General features: G+C 60.8%; 2 protein-coding genes across 4 annotated transcripts; both read right to left on the bottom strand.

Moving 5' to 3' along the window:
* Positions 1-1,267: 1,267 nt before the first annotated feature.
* DNASE1L2 (deoxyribonuclease 1 like 2) lies at positions 1,268-4,222 on the bottom strand. The gene is given in 7 exon segments (XM_012743605.3): positions 1,268-1,611; positions 1,987-2,238; positions 2,367-2,546; positions 2,548-2,656; positions 2,735-2,818; positions 2,913-3,001; positions 3,100-4,222. Coding segments are annotated over 7 exon segments (1,032 nt in total). The 5' UTR covers positions 3,364-4,222; the 3' UTR covers positions 1,268-1,557.
* A 97-nt stretch (positions 4,223-4,319) lies between these two features.
* E4F1 (E4F transcription factor 1) lies at positions 4,320-14,275 on the bottom strand. 3 transcript variants are annotated; one of them, XM_012743596.2, is made up of 14 exons: positions 14,061-14,275; positions 11,533-11,684; positions 10,397-10,502; positions 7,719-7,912; positions 7,513-7,633; positions 7,233-7,385; positions 6,941-7,110; positions 6,449-6,658; positions 6,083-6,191; positions 5,704-5,921; positions 5,278-5,476; positions 5,052-5,194; positions 4,919-4,981; positions 4,320-4,843 (listed from the first exon to the last, which is right to left on the bottom strand). In XM_012743596.2, the coding sequence occupies exons 1-14, from the start codon at positions 14,221-14,223 to the stop codon at positions 4,487-4,489; spliced, it is 2,358 nt and encodes a 785-aa protein (XP_012599050.2). In that variant the 5' UTR covers positions 14,224-14,275; the 3' UTR covers positions 4,320-4,486. The 3 variants fall into 3 exon arrangements, with proteins under 3 accessions (XP_012599050.2, XP_012599051.2, XP_020137111.2); XM_012743597.2 differs by having other exon boundaries at positions 6,467-6,658; positions 14,061-14,274; XM_020281522.2 differs by having other exon boundaries at positions 6,083-6,188; positions 6,467-6,658; positions 14,061-14,274.
* Positions 14,276-16,220: the final 1,945 nt, after the last annotated feature.

Raw genomic sequence — 16,220 nt, 5'->3', positions numbered from 1 at the left:
GCCCTGGGCTACCTGCTTGCTGGAGGCATAGGGCCAGCTAGTCTTGGCCTGACCCACACAGGACTCCTGGAGAAAAGCCCTTTGACCCTGTGCTCGTTCATTTTGAGGAGAGAGTGGACAGCAGTTCAGAGAAACTGGGGGAATTGAGAGGCATGCTATGCTACTGGAATCCTAAGTTTTATTTTAGCACACTTGTCCAAACCCTTGAAGCAAAGGTGTTTCCTCTCTTATGACTCAGGCCAGTTCCCAAATTCTGCCACAGATGAGATGTTTCAAAAACCAGAAACCCGGCCAGGTGTGGTGGCTCACATCTATAATCCTAGCACTCTGGAAGGTCGAGGCGGGTGGATTGTTTGAGCTCAGGAGTTCAAGACCAGCCTGAGCAAGAATAAGACCCTGTCTCTACTAAAAGGAGAAACAAATTAGCTAGACAACTAAAAATATATAGAAAAACTTAGCCAGGCATGGTGGCGCATGCCTATAGTACCAGCTACTTGGGAGGCTGAGCAGGAGGATTGCTTGAGCCCAGGAGTTTGAGTTTGCTGTGAGCTAGGCTGACGCCACGGCACTCTAGCCCGGGCAACACAGTGAGACTTTGTCTCAAAAAAGAAAGAAAAACAACCAGAAACCCCATCAGGTGCTTGTGACATGATGTGCCCACAGGACTGCTTGGTCCTGACCCTAATGGGATGGCCTCAGCACAGAGGCCCCAGCCCAGGGCTCCTGAGGGGGACACTACACAGGAAGGTACCCTTGAAGGGCTGTGCCATGGCATGGTGTGTAGTTCTCTGAGAAGGACGCAGTCTCCAACCACCGCCCTGGGCTGACAGAGGAGTCCAGCCCTTCCACTGTTGAAGGGCTCCCCAAAAGTTCCAGGGGAGCTGACCAGCTGGGACATTGGGCCAGCCTCCCTGGCCTCCGTGCAGTGGTGGGTGAGACAGGGTCCAGGGTACAGACAAGTACCCAAGGGTCCCTCTAGGACCCAGGAATGGGGGGCTGCAGGGTGGGCATGGGGAGACCTGCTCTGAAATCCACCAGGGCCCAGGAAGCCAGCGGGAGCATTGGCACCATAACTGTCCCAGCTGTATTCGTAGAAGTTCTTGGAGGTGGTTGCAATTCACACCAAGAAAGAACGGGCTTCCCAGAGGTTGCCACTTCCCACCAGGACATGAAAGGGCAGGTCAGGCTATCCCTGGACCACGTACCAAGCCTCATGCCCCAGAAGGGCTGAGTCCTGAGAAAAGACACGGAGGCCTTGAAGCCAACCTGCATGTGGTCCTGGCTCAGAGCAGCTCGTTTATTGAGCACACGTGTGTGCCCAGCACTGCAGTCAGTGCCCTTCATGGGGACTCTTCACAACCACCCTGAGGTGGGTGGTGTGGTCTGCCTCACAGATGTGGAAACTGAGGCTCTCAGTGGTCCCATAATGTGTCCATGGCCACTTGTCCATGGCCAGCAGACCTTGCCCTGTGGCCTCACTGTGGGTAGCTGCCACCCGAAGGAGTCACTATGGGGCCATTCCAGAGTGTGGCTGGCAGCCCTGGCTGGCCTCGGCTGTCAGTGGGACTTCAGGGTCACCTCCACAGGAAAGTGGTCGCTGATGGCCAGAGCCTGGAGGGAGAAGGGACAGCTTCAGGGGTCTTGCTGGGCAGCCTGTCCTCCCTCTGGCTCCACCTTGGAAAGCTGCCTCCACCCCCCAGGGTCAGGCCAGATGGACGTCTACAAACCACTGCCCTTGTGGGGAGGTAGCCAGTAAGTGTCCACCCCTGCGGCTGCGGGGTGCAGATGGGCCCAAGACGGCTCCCTGTTGGGGAAGGCAAAGAGACACTGCCCTGCCTTCCCGGAATTATTCTGCTGGTGGCGGGATGGAGGCCCCAGTGCAGGGAGGAGCTGAGGTGGGGCCCGGCCCTGGGCAGCAGGTTTGCTGGCCTACGTGCACCAGGGTGGCCTGGGAACCCCAGGCCTGGGAACCAGCCCAGCACTTGCCTGAGTCTGGTCCAGGCCGAATTCCTCCTGGAAGTTGCGCACCACAGCGGACTGGGGCTTCAGGCTCCTGCGCAGCTGGGCGCCGCACACCACGATGCGGTCATAGGCGCAGTCCGAGTTGCCCACCGTGGTGTCGGCGCTGTCCGGGATCAGCCACTTGAAGACTTCGCTGCTGCGCAGGCGGATGGCGGCCCAGTCGTGCGGCCGCACGTACTTGCAGTCGGCATTGAAGTCACCCAGGAACAGCATGTCCTGCGGGCGCCGCGGAGCCGGTCTGAGCCCGCCCGGAGGGGCTGCCCCAGCCCCAGCCCCACCCTCGATGGCCCAAACCTCCAGGGCGCGCCTACGGGGACCACAGGACCAAGGCGCACGGGGCTTACGTCGGTGCCCCACTTGTCGATCACGTCCAGGTACACGTCGTAGAGAGCGTCGATCTCCGCCACGGCGTGGCGCGGCGCCGAGTGCAGCGGGATCAGCACCAGCTCCCTGATGGCTGCGGGCAGGGCCAGGCTGTCAGTGCGGGGCGGCGGGAGGGGCGGGGCTGGCGGGAGGGGCGGGGCCGGCCTCACCTGAGCCCGGGGCTGAGAACTTGACCACGAAAGGTTCGCGACTGAAAGCGTCCTCGGGGTCCGGGTACTGGTATGTGTCCACGACCGACACTTTGTCTTTCCTGAGAGCAGAGAATAGGTGGTCGCGCTGAGCCGCCACCTCCAGCTGGGGCGCCCCCTCCTTTAGGCCCGCCCCTCACCTGTAGACGAACAAGTACATTTCCTTGTACTGGTCCCGACCCAGGGGCTCGCTGCTCACAAAGCTGTACTCATGCTCCGACACGCTGCGGAGATACGGGCCAGGCCCCGGGTCAAGGCGCTGCGCAGAGGCCTTGCATCCCGGCCGGGGAGCGCGACGCGGAGCCCGGCCCGCCACACCTGTTGATCTGCTCCATGAGCATGGATACGGCGCTCAGGTCTGGGTCTCGCACCTCCTGCACCAGCGTGATGTCATAGCCAGCAAGGATCTGGGGAGGAGCCGGCAGGTGCGGGGTGATGAGCAGCCAGTCGCCCCGAGACAGCTGCGGCCCCGCCCCGAAGCTCCGCCCCCGCTCCCTGGCCTCACTTGTGCGATGATGCTGCCGCAGGCTGAGTCCGACACTTTGTTGTCGCTGAAGCTCTGGATGTTGAAGGCTCCGATGCGCAGCGCAGCGGCCCCTGCAGCCCCCAGCGCCCAAAGCGCGGCCAGCAGGACCCGGGTCCCGCCCATGGCGCGCGCTGGGGGGACAGACGGCGGCCAGCGTGAGCGTGGACCTGGAGTCAGGCACATGGACCCTTCCTCTGCCCGCTTCCCAACCAACCAGCTGGGGGAGCGGGTGCCAAAGCGCATTCTCCGCCCGCCACGTTCTCCAGGTGTCCCAGGGGTAGCGTGCTGGGCTCTGGGACCCTAGTGTTCTGCCACTGCGTGGGGAAACTGAAGCCTGAACGGAGGAACCCGGTCCCATCCACTCCCCAGCCCCCAGCTCAACCCAGCCCCGAGACTCACCTGGGATGTGGCTGAGGCGGTAGCAGAGACTCAGAGAGCCTGGTCCAGTGGGTATGCTGGGTCCAGGCTGGGGGCACGTCTCCGCGCAGGACCAACTGCCCGGACTTGGTCGGGAAGCAGCTCTGGCACCAGGGCACGGGTATTTGTGGCCCTGGTCCAGGGAGGGGCCAGCTGTGTTGGGTCCCGCCCCCTCGATGGAGCTGGATGCTGGGACTCCTGGCTCCCTTTCCCATGGAGACCCGAGGCAAGGGGCAGGGGATCTGCCTGAGCCAGCTCTGGTGCCCCAGGCCTGGTCCCAGAACCAGCCGGGAACCCTCTGCCAGCCCCCACAAAGGCAGCCTCAGGGCTGACAGAGGATCAACCAGAAGCCAGGCACCAGAATCTGCCTTGAGCGGGCATCACCTTAGGGAAACTAAAGCAGGGCACTCAGGAAAGACCAGCCCGGGTCCAGCCCAGCATCCCTGCTGCTCCTACACGTCCTCCCCTTGGGGTAAGAAGCCAAGGCTGCTCAGCCCCCCCATGGCAGCAGGCTGGGCAGCAGCACCCTCCACCCACCACCCCACAAGCCTAAGGAAACCGGGGTCATGGGTCCGGCTGGGCGGGGCAGCAGCAGCAGGCTGCCTGTCTACATGCCAGCGACACCCACGCACCACCAAGGAGCCGCCAGAGTGGGTGGGAGCCCCTGGGCGGGGAGGACAGGCATGAGTCCAGGGGGGGCCTGGGCAGGCAGGTGCTGCCGCCAGAGGAAGCTGCAAAGGCGGGGCTGCCAGGCCCAGCCGTCCCTGCCGAACATCACAAGCTGCAGGTTTTCATGTTTTATTGTAAAGCAACAAAAAACTCTATTTACACTCCCCTTCTCCTCTGCACGTCTGAGTTCTGTGCCATCTTCTCTACCAGGCCAGGCGTGGGCAGGGCACTCAGAGACCCCGGCCCGGCTCCAGCCACCAGGGACCTGCAGGCCTCCATGCTAGACGACAACGGTCCGCACCTCAAGCTGACCCTCAGGTGAGGCGATGACCAGCTCGCCCGCATGCTCCAGGATCTCAATGTCCTCCGATGACACCATGGTCACTGTGGCCTGTTCAGTGCCATTTGCACCTGCTCGAGCCGTGAGCACAGTGCCCTCGCTGATGGCTGAGGCCAGTGTCATGGCCACCTGCTCCGTCAGGCTCTCAGGGGTGGCGATGGTGATGGTATCGGCGGCAGCTGCTTCTGGGCCCAGCCCCGCCTCCTGGTCCATGGTCACGTTCTGCACGATGATCTGATGCCCGGCGCTGGCCTGGTGCACGATCTGCTGCACCACCTTCATGATGTGGCTGTCCACCTGCAGGGGCCCACAGCTCAGCCAAGGGGCTGCGAAAGGGAGCCAGGCCAGCCCGCCCCTCACGCCAGCCCTCACCTCTGTCTGGGTGCCCTCGATGATCTCCGTGGCTTCACTGGTCTCAGCATCGTCTGCAGTGGCCTGTGCAGACAGTCAGAGGTGAGCCTCGGCTGCCCCGGGCCCTATCCCAGCCCACCGGCCCTACACGCACCTCAATGATGTACTCCTGGGTGTCGGCCACCATGGACGAGAACTCCACTAACACAGTGTGTGGGTCCTCCGCAAGGACAGTGGCAGCTGCCTCGGGGCTCTCCTCAGACACCAGCAGCTCCTCCACCTCCAGCAGGCAGCCCCCTGCCGGTTGGGGGAGCTCGGTCAAGGCTTGGTGAGTCCTGGCCCTCGCCCCCTCCCACTGCCTGCCACCTGGTGTCCCGGACCTTTGGTGCGCAGGTGCCGGTTGAGCGTGCCATGCTCAGCAAAGCCACGGCCGCACTTGTAGCATTTGAAGGGCTTCTCGCCCGTATGGTGCCGCACATGCCGCACCAGCGAGCCCTTCTCCCGGAAGCCTCGGCTACAGAACTGGCACACGTGAGGCTTCTCCTCCAGGTGTGTCCGGAAGTGCACCTGTTGGGCATTCTGCAGAGACCCACTGTCAGTACCAGCCTGGCCTCAGCCACCACAGCCTGTGCTCTCCCCACCCACCTCGGGTTTGAGTGAGGACCTAAGCCTGGGCTGCACAGGCTGGAGGTGACGGGGGCAAGGAGGGACAGTGCGGGCAGGGAACAAGGCGCATCTGGCCCCAAGGCTAGGGAGCTAAAGGATGGGGGTGGTCAGCCACCAGGGTCCTGAGGCCAGAGGCCCACCTTGGTCTTGTAGCGCTTGCCACACTCAGGACATGGGTAGGGTCGCTCATCAGAGTGGACGCGCCGGTGGCCACGCACGTGGGCGATGGTCTTGTAAAGCTTCCCACAGTCCCCACAGCGGAAGCGGCGCTCGTGCACATGCACCTCCTGGTGCTTCTTGAGCAGGTAGGCCTTGGGGAACGCCTTGCCACACTGCATGCAGGTGAACGGCCTCGGCCCTGCGGCCACATGCCACATCAGGCCGGCCCCCCACCCTTGGGCCCGCTCAGCCACCTCCTGCCTGCCCACAGGCCACCTTCAACACCCACTGCCCACCGGCCCACGCTACACACTCGCAGGCCATCCACTGCCCACAGGCACACACCCTCCTGCCACCCACCTGCATGGCCCCTCTTGTGGGCCTCCAGGGTGGCTGCCGTTGGGAAGGTCTCGCTGCACTGAGGGCACGGGTGGGTCCTGGGCACAGCTGAGGGCTCATTGGCCACCTGCTGGGGGAGCACAGGCAGGCCTCCAGCACCCACTGCAGGCTGCACCCCAGAAGTAACAAGGACATGACCATGAGCCCCACCCTGGCAGGCTCCCTCCTGGCCCCAGGGAAGACAGGAAACAGATCAGTGGACAAAGTCACAGCAGAAAGAGACACCATTCTCTGCCAGGCTGTGAGGAACATGACCAAGCCCCCGGGGTGAGCAGGCCTCCAGGGTCTGGCCCCCGGAAGGAGTGTGCTAGCGGCGCAGGCACCTACTGTCTCCATCGGCTGTACCTCCAGCAGTGGCAGTTCCGGGGCGCCATCTCCCAAGGGCTGGGGACTGGACCCGGCGGGAGGGGCTGGATCCAGGGCACCTTCCTCCCCAGCCACGCGCTCGAGGACGATGCCAGAGTTCTGCATGGCCTGGTGCAGCAGGTTCTCACGGCCGCCCTCACCAGCACAGGGAAGCTCTTCAGGCACTGGGGGCTGTGGAGCAAGTGGAGGGAAGGAGGCTGGCCGCAGGCAGCCAGGCACGCCATACCCTGCCTCACTCTCCTCCCTCACCCCTACGCTGCCCTCTGCTGTGCTGTCTGCTGACAAGCTTTCCCTGCCACCGCCTCCCGCCTCCCCTGCACCCAGACTGAGCGCCAGGAGGCAGCCCAGAGAGCAGAGCAAGGGTTCCTGCTGGAGACACAACCCAGAATGAAGCCTGGTACTGAGCGGGCAGAGGACAGAGCAGCCCTACAGGGGCCCCCAGTCTGCCCCCACCTCTGGGGCCAGGGCTTTCATGCCCAGGGGCAGCTCCTGCATCTGGACATGGACTTCATGGATGACGGTGCCCTTGGCATCTGTCACCAGATGAATCACGGGCGAAGTCTCCATGGGCTCGTCTGTCACCGATGGTGATGTAACTGTCCCCACAGCGGAGGCTCCAGACCCTTTAAGACAGAGCCGAGGAAGTCCTTAAAGACCCCTCACACAGACCAGTGGTGTCTGGGCCGGCAGCCCCGACCGGGAATGGCAGCCCCAAGCGACCCAGGCCCACACCCACCCTGCTGACCTGCAGGCACGTCCTCTTGGCCAACAACCACATCCTTGCTCATGCTGAAGCGAATTTTTTCCGTGCATGGGGTAAGAGACTTGAGATGCCGCGTCAGCGCACCCGACTCCCGGAAGCTCTTTCCACATTTGGCACACTTGTAGGGGCGCTCGTCTGCGGAGAGCACCGAGTCAGCCCCAGGCAGACACCCAGAGCCAGGGCACCCCAGGCTGGGGTGGGTGCCTGAGCCAGGCAGCAGGGCACTGTGCGGCTCTGGCCCTCAGGCCCCAGCCAGGCTCACCCGTGTGCCGCCGGTGGTGCCGGATGAGCGAGCCCTTGGTGCGGAAGGAGGCCCCGCAGAGCTTGCACTCGTGGTCCTTGCGGCTGCTGTGGGTGACCATGTGGGCCTTGAGAATGCTGCCCTGTGGGGGAGGGGCAGCGAGGCTCAGGCACCTCCCTGGGGGAGCAGGCAGGAGGCCTGGCCGGCCCGCGGCCCCCGTGGCTCACCGTCTTGAAGGTCTTGTGGCACAGCATGCACACGTAGCGGCCGTCCTTATTCACCAGCAGCTTGACCTGGGCCTGTTCGCCCTCCCCGGCAAGCCCCAGCCCCTGCTGGTGGGGGCTGCCTGGGGCCTCCGCCATCTCACTGTCCCCTGGCTCTGCTTCAGCAGCCACGATGACCTCTTTGATGTGCCCACCACCTGAGGAGAGGCAGGTCAGCTTAAGCGTTGGGACCCACCACAGGCTTTGCCACCTCCATGGGATCCCTACCCAGAGACTGATGGGGCCGTGGAGCTGTTCAGACCAGACCAGCCCCAGCCCCAGCCCAGGACATGGGACATGCTGCTCTGGGAGGCAGCCAGGGAACTGCTCAGCCGCTCCAAGGTCAGCCTGAAAGCGCAGTAGACAACCCCCTCGCCGACTCTGTGGAGCAGCCCAGAGATGCCCCAGGGCTCCTGAAATGTGTCCAGTAGGGAGACGCACCATGAGCACAGATGCCCTATCCCCTAAGCCTAGAAGACACACAAATCCTGGTGACAAGGTGCCCAGTACACAGACAGTAGTCTGGCCAGCCTGGCTCACTGACATTTGTCCTGTACCATTGTAGAGGGAATGTGTCCAGGGTTGCCACTGGCTAGGCTGCTGGCAGGCCCAGCTGGCCTGTCCCCAGACAGACTAGGGATACTCAGCCTGGGAGACTGAATGCTCTCCAGACACCTGGGATAGCCTGGGGAAAGGAAGTCGGGCTTTTGCACTTGTCACAGGGTGTTGAGCAAGTCTGACAATGTGCAAAGCTGGGCTGTAAACACACTTCACATTTTCTGCTCATAAAAATGACAAGTGGGAAACAGCTGTGAAACCACTTCTTAGACATCGTCTTAGTCGGCTTGGCGTCTTGTTTTGACAAGCCATTCTCTTGAAACAGAGCGAAAGCGCTGTGATTCAGAAAGAATTAAGGGCCTCTCTTGCCCGTGCCCTGGTTGACGTGCTCGATGCCCCAGAAATGATCTTCCCGAAAGGACAGAGAGCTCTGGCCAGCGAGGATGCAAGGTGGAATGCGACTGCCCCAGATCCAGAGAGGAGACACGATTTGTTTCCAAGGGAGAGGCAGGAGGGCCAGGAGGGGTATGTCCAGCCCCTGCCTCGCCCTGGGCCACCAGCAGCTGGTCTCCACACAAGGCCAGCAGGAGTCCTAGGCAGCCCTTGGCCCCGGCCCTCTGAGCCGAGCACTGGCCAAGGGGCACACTTAGGGCACCCAGGGAGCCTACAAAGAGAAAATCCCAAGGGTGCAAGAGAGGCAGGGGTGAGCAGCACCTGGAGGGACTGCCATGCTGAGCTGAGGCTGGAGGTTGGGGTGGGAGGAAAGGGGCCTGGAGCAGCTGCTGGAACCCAGGGAAGGTAGGCTCCCAAATGATGCCATCCCAGAAACCAAATGCCCCGCCAAAGCTGGAGCACACCCCACCTCCCACATGCACATTCCTATCCCTCCTATCCTAACCCAGATAAGTGTCCTTGTTGTAAGAGTGCCAGGGGAAAGGTGGCACAGAGACCAAGATGGGTGTTCCTGCTGCCTCCCAGAGAGCAGCCTGTGCCCAGGCTCCCTTCCTGGGCCCAAGGCTAGCCTCTGCCACAGCTCTTCCAGCCACAGCTGCTCCCCAGGTCTTCCCAAGGCCAAGTTGGACCTGTTATGCAGACCCACTTCCTGTCCAGCTGCCCACTCACCTGCCTTAGCCCCTGCCCAGCAGGCAGCCCCAGCAACAGCCATGCCCTTCCCAACCTCCCACCACATCAGCCCCAACCCAGCTTCCATTCAAGGCACATGCACGCCCAGCCACTCATCTCCACCCCGGGACAGCCCCTGGCTCCCATCCGCCCAGGCCCTAGGCTGCCCTTTGAATATACCCCTTGCATGCTCATCTGTCCCTGATTAAGGAGAGCTTGACCCAATCCAGACCTCACAACACCCTGCACATCAGTGAGGCACTTTAACTTAAACAACAGCCATCAAAGAGGCTTGGCTTAAAAAAAAAAAAAAAAAAAAAAAAAAAAGAGGCTTGGCTTGTACAGCTCATAAAAGCCGTGTGAATATCAGGGCAGCAACCACCACCCCCACACCAGAATAAGGAGGTTCTGGGGAGGTGCAGGCCAAGGCCAGGCTGTGAGTCAGGGCCCTGCATGAGCAGCAGGTGCTACCAGGTCTGCCCCACACCCACCCGCCAGAGCCACTGCTGGAGCAGTGAGCCATCCTGGGGGTGTCCCCAGTAGGTGCTTCCTGGAGGCAAGAAGTAGGAACCTGGGGGGTGGGAATAGTCTAGAAGGACCAGGGCAGGAACAGCTTGGGAAAACACGCAGGAAAGAGCAACCAGCTCATAATTAAGCACAAATCCAAGATTCCCAATGCCAGGATGTGCCCCAGAGCTGCCCAGACCACCATGGACACAGTGAGCAAGGCCCTGGTTCCCCGTTCCTGGCAAGGCCTCGTGCCCAGTGCTCCCTCCTCCTGCAGGCTGTGCCCTGGGGAAGGCTCACGAGAGCCCTCAGCCCCCTCCTGGCCAGGCCTTGCTTTCGGCAGAGAGGAGGGTATAGGCAGCAGAGAGAGCCATTCCCTGGCCCTGACCATAGCTGGCTATCAAGTCAGCAATGCGTCACAGCTGACTCACCCACTGTGGCCATGCCTGGCTTACCAACGAGGTCCGGTGCGTGGCCAATGTCTGCTGCCAGAGAGGCTGCCTCCACCACGATGTGGGCCACAGTGATGGGCTCCTCTGGGCCAGCCGCCGCCGGCAGCACCTACCAAGGGGGAGCAGGGGGCAGAGGGGACTTGTCTGGAGGCTCCAGAGTTCCCAGAGTGCGGCCTGAGCTCCCTTGGCATGGAGCTGTGGAGGAGAGGGCCTGTGGCGGGGCTCTCTTCCCCCAGAGGACCACTGCTTGGAGCCTGACTCCCAGCCTGGCCCTGCCTACCCAGGGCAGGTGTCAACCCCATCACCCCAATGTCTCTGGCCACCAGGAGCTGACCCAGAACTCTGAACATCTGCAGGGAGTGACCAACAACTCTGGAATGGAGCCGGGCTGGTTTTCGGGAATGAAGGTGAATCAGGCAACCCAAGAGCCCCGGCTAAGGGGTCAAAGGACAAGGCCCAGAGCCCTCCTGGAGGAGAGGGCCCCTCTGGGAGAGGCAAGTACAGGATCAGAGTAAGATGACCAGGGTTCCAATGTCATCTGGGCCACTCTTTGCTGGCAGCCTAAGACCACTGACTTCTTTCTGAGCCTCCTCTCCTGTTCTCTACAATGAGGATGACAAGAGCTCCCACCCTGCGGTGTGCTGCAGAATTTATAAAAATGGCCAACCTTGTTGACATGCTCCAAGCCAAGGAGCATGTCATACTGCAAGCATGTCAACAAGGTTGACCGTTTTTATCACAAGGTAGTGGGATCCACAGGGCCATGCTTTCTTTGTGGGATTCCCAAAAACTAGGTGTCAAAAGCACAAAAGCCACCTTGATGCCCCCAAGTCAAGAGAGACCCTCAGACCCCAAGAAAGAAGAGACAACAGTCCCCTAACTGTACAGGCTTCGGCCAGAGGCTGCTGAGAAGGCTGGGCCACCCCAGGCAATCCAGGACACGCCAGGGCAACACCAGGCTCTTAGTGACACAGCTTAGACCTTCCCTTACCTACAGCCAGATGCCTGCCCTCTGCCCGCCCACGTGTCCCCAGGAACCAGCTGCACAGGTCTGTCCTGGCACACTGCCTCTTCCTCCTCCTGTCAGGTTAGCCCAGGGATGGGCATGTGCGTGTGGTGGCAGTGGGGTGGGGGCTCACCTCCTGGCCCAGGAGTGCAGTGGTGGCAGGGGTGGCGGGCAAGGCCTCTGGAGGGGCCCGCTGGCAGGCCTTCTGAATCTTGTGCTGAACGAAGTCTTCCAAGGCAGTGAACTCCGCCTGGCAGCGGCCACATCTGTGCACGTCATCCTCATCTGCAATGAGCCTGCTGTCAGTAGGCCTGGGCTTCCCCTCCAGCCTCAGACCAACTCACCCAAGTCTGGCATCTTGCTTTCCCGGCCCTCCCAGACGATAACACACATGGGGACCCAGGACTAGGTAACCCCCGGGTGCAGCCCCCATCCTCTGGAGTTCTGCAGGAGCAAAGCCCACCCAGGGAGCACAGCATGCAGTAGGGTGTGGCCCTGACCACACGCTGAGCTGCCAGGATCCACTCAGGCTGTCAGACCCAAACCCTCCATTTTAGCAGCGAGGGAGAGAGAACCAGGAAAGGGGCTGGGAGGCAGAGGAATTCCCCAAGGTTTGGGAACAGTAGAGGACTAAGATTTAAGACTGTTGGGGTGTGGATGTACCCTTGGGCACCTCAGTGACCTCTCTAGGTCCATTGGCTCATCTGCAAAATGGGCTGACCCAGTGCGTGTAGAGGGTACAGTGGGGGCTTGCAGGCTGATGCCTATAGCAGGGCCCTGACCAATGACCACTCCTCTCACTGATTTGGGGCTTCATTGGGTCCCCAGCAGGCAGCACCCCTGCTCAGACATAGACACCAATGGTAGAGCTTTCCAGAGGAGTTCCATGCCCCAGGGCCACTGCACCTGAGCCCCTCATCACCACCATGCTGGCTCCACATCCTGCAGAAGAGACTTCATGCTCACTGAGTCCTTCCTGTGGGCCAAGCACCCCAATGGGGACATCACCAAATCATGCCAGCACCCTAGGGAAATGGAGATGACTATTCCCATCCTAAAAAAATGATTTGAGGTTCAAGATCACCCAACTGCTGAGTGCTGGGGCCAGAACCTGAACCCGAGGGTCTACTCCAGACGCCCTGCTGTTTGCACAAGGGGTGGGGAGCTGTCCCTTCTGCTTCCACAAAAGTCTGCCAATTTCCATCACCTCACGTTCAGTCCCACGTCAAGGTCAAACCCAAGGCTGGGGCACAGAAACCTGGTCAATGTTTGTTGAAGTAATGAGCAAATAAAAGGCCAAACCACAGTCTGACTTGCCCACAGAAGGCCACTCGAGAGAAGGTGGTCCCCTCCCGATGGCTCAGGCAGAAACCAAGCACCTAGGTGCCCACCACCCTCTTAACCTTCCCGCCCCGCTTGCCAAATCTGACTCGGCACCAGGTCATTGCCATCAAAGGAGCCCCTACCCCATTAGGAGACACACCCAGCCCATTTCGCTGAAACAGGGTATGGGCAAGCCCAGCAACCTCCAAAGGGACCCTCTCCATGTTGGCACTGCCCCTCTCCAAGCTGAAATAGGAAGGGACAAGAAAAAAATGCACAGACTATGAATCCTGTGAGCACAAAAACTAGACCACCCTAACTCTAGTACCACTAGCCAACCCCTTCCTTCCTGTCTGACCCCTTCTACAGCCTTATGGGACAAGCTTAGAGGGTAGAGACCCAGGCTATGTCTCCAAAAGCTATCAGTGCCCCCATGAATGAGTCTTTGGTGTGTGCCCGACATCGTTCTTGGGGCTTTACACGCACACTCTATTTTAATTATCACGATTCTCCTATGAGATACAGAGCCCAGATGGAAAAGAGGCAGAGCTTCACAGTCCTGGGATACAGTCCAGTCCTTGCTACTTACTAGCTGGGTGACTCGGTCACGTTCACATCTCTGAACCTCAATATTCCTCATCCCCCAAATGGGAATAACAACAGCATCCACGTCTCAGGATTGGTTTGAGAAAGAAAAACGCTGATGCAGAGTAAGTGCTGGGTATATTATGTGCTGCAACACGCACCTCATTTTGGAAGGGGAAATGGAGGCTCAGAGAGGTATTGTCACCCTCCCAGCATGAAAGCTAGAAAGTGGCAGGTCTGAGACGGAGCCCACAGGCTGGCTGCAGTGCCCCAGCTCTCCTTCACTGGGCTCTGCTGTCCCCAGACAGGCCTGGAGCCCCGCCCTCCTGGAGCCTCCAGCCCCACCCGGGCCAGGGCCCTGGCGGCGCGTCAGATGCGGTGGGAGGGGGCCCGCAGGAGGGAAGAGCCCTGCTCGGCACAGGAGGCAGAGAGGGGCCGGGCCGAGGGGGCAGGGCTGGTGGTGGTGGCGTCTGCGAAGACCTACACGGAGAGCCCGGAGGCTTGGGCACCGGTGAGTACCCGTGAACACGCACCCGGGCCCACGCGGGGGATGGGCGGCCCGCAGGGGAGGCCGTGAGGGTCCGAGAAAACCTGGGAGGCTCGTGGCTGGCTGTGCGGGGCCCCGTGCGGTCCGCGCGGAATCTGGGTCTGGGAGTGTCTGTCGCGCTCACAGCTCGGGCCACTGAGGCCTCCGCCAGCCCAGGCTGAGCCGCCCCCACCCCGGCCGCGCCCGGCCCGGTCTCGCCCCGTTACCTTCCTCGCTGAAGGGCGCCGGGAAGCCGAGGAAGCCGCCAGGGGCCAAGGCCGCCGCCGCCGCTTCCGCCGCGACCCCGCCCTCGCCCGCTTCCCGCCCAGCTTCGGCCGGGGCTTCTGCCGTATGAGCGGCCGTCACCCGCACTGCCATCGCGCCCTCCATGTCGCAACGCGCCGCAGGAAGATGGCGGATTTACGACCGTGTCGTCATAACAACGGGCCGCGCTGAGCCCCGAGCCAAGGAACGACGGGAGGGGGCGGGGCGGGGCCAGAGTGGAGTTGACAGACAGGCGGCGAGGCGGGGCCTGGGGAGGGGTGTGGCCTGGGCCCGAACAGACAGCCGGGGGGCGGGGCGGGGCGGGGCTACGGCGGAGCCGATCGCGGGCGGGGCAGGCGCGGCTCCGGGGCTCCGGAGGCAGAGCAGGTGCGGCCGGCCGGAACGGACGGTGCGGTGCCCGCCGCTCCCCTCAGACCCTCAGGCCTCAGAACCTCTCCAGATGGTTACCGGGTCTCAGGAGGACCCGAGCCGCTCATGGGCGGCTTTGCGAAGCCTTTTATTCTTGTATGTATTTTTAAAATTGTGGTAAATACACATAAAGTTTACCATTAGTTCACGGTGTCGTGCAACCACCACCGCTGTGTAGTTCCAGAGAGATGTCAGCATCCCAAAATGAAACCTGTCTCTGTTAAGCAGTCGTTTGCCGTTCTCCTCCTCTGCCCTGGCGACCACCAATCTGTCCGTATGAATTTACCTATTGCGAACGTGTCGCATAAATGGAATTATTCAACTTGTGACCTTTTGTGTCTGGTTTCACTCACTCGGCCTAATGTTTTCGAGGTTCATCCATATAATGTCAGTCTTTGGCTCCTTTTTATGACTGAATAATATTCCATTGTATGGATAAACCTCACATTTGAGTCGTTGCCACCTTTCTGGCCATTGTGAATAGTGCTGGTGTGAACACTCATGTACAAGTTCCTTTTCTATAAGGTAATATTTAATTAGCTCTTTGAAATTAAGTGCTTCACAGGGTAGCTCATTTAAGATAGTCATCCACATTTTGAAGATGAAAAGGCTGAGGCCCAGACTGATAGCACACTTCCCAGAGGCAAGACTGGCGCAGGCCTGTCCAGAGCTGTGTGCTGGGAACCCACATGGCTTGACCTCCCCGCACACTTATTCTCTGTGGGCCAGCCAGATGCTCGGTGCCAGGGACGAGGGGCCATCAGACCCACTCCCCTCCAGCAAGGCTAGTCGCCAGGGAAGATGAAGCACAGACACAAGGAGGGCCAAGAAGAGAAGCATGTCCCTCAGCAGGGAGTGGGAAGGGCACTGGACAGAGGCGGCCTCCATGCTGGAGCTGCCCAGCTGGGAAACAGGACCTCTGGCCTGGCAGGAGAGGAGCTGGGATGTGTGATAACAGGTAGAGCCATGGGCAGTAAGGCCGAGGTCACAGCAGGGCTGCTCTCTGCAGGCAGGTCCCGAGCCACTGCAGGGGATCAAGCAGAGGGAATGATGGTCGGTGTTTCAGGCGGGTCCCTCTGACTGCTGAGCAGAAAAAGGACCTTGGGGCCCCAGCAGAGGCAGGAGCGGGGCTCAGGAAGCCACTGGATCCAGGGTGGATGGTCTCTGAGAGAGGAAGAGCAGGTTGGGCTTGGAGCACAGGGATCTGAAGAGCTCCCAGTGGGAGGGGGACCAGAGAGAGCTAGGTGAGGTGAAGCCAGCCAGGAGGTGAGCCCAGAGCCCAGGTCACTGCCCTTGAGCCTGTGCTGGAGGGTAAGAGAAGCCGGCATCCAGAGGAATGGAGGGTGCTATGGTTTGAACGTTCCACCCCTTCAAAACTCCTTCGGAAACTGAATCCCTAGTGTAACGGTATTAAGAGGTGGGGCCTTTAAGAGGTGATTGGGTCATGAAGGCTCCACCTTCATGAATAGGTCAATCCATTAATGGGTGAAGGGTTATCACAGGAATGGGTCAGTTATCTTGACAGTGGGTGTCTTGTGAAGGCCAGGTTGCCCCTCTCCCATGGCCATGGGATGCCCTGCATGCCTGGGGACTCTGCAGAGTGTGGCCTCACTAGATGGGGCCCCTGTACCTTGGACTTCCCAGACTGCAGAACTATAAGAAATAAATTTCTTGTTTTTTATAAATTACCTAGT

This window comes from Microcebus murinus, chromosome 19, assembly GCF_040939455.1.
Source record: "Microcebus murinus isolate Inina chromosome 19, M.murinus_Inina_mat1.0, whole genome shotgun sequence".
Classification (NCBI taxonomy): Eukaryota; Metazoa; Chordata; class Mammalia; order Primates; family Cheirogaleidae; genus Microcebus; species Microcebus murinus.
Note: the sequence above shows the minus strand (reverse complement) of the source record. Positions and strands in the feature narration are given on the sequence as shown.

Coding starts and splice junctions, on each gene's coding strand:
- E4F1 (XM_012743596.2), bottom strand. CDS start 14,223: ATGGAGGGCGCGATGGCAGTGCGGGTGACGGCCGCTCATACGGCAGAA. Junction 6,659..6,940: donor TGAAAGCCCTGGCCCCAGAG/GTGGGGGCAGAC, acceptor CTTGCTCCACAG/CCCCCAGTGCCTGAAGAGCT. Junction 5,477..5,703: donor GCAAGCGCTACAAGACCAAG/GTGGGCCTCTGG, acceptor GGGTCTCTGCAG/AATGCCCAACAGGTGCACTT.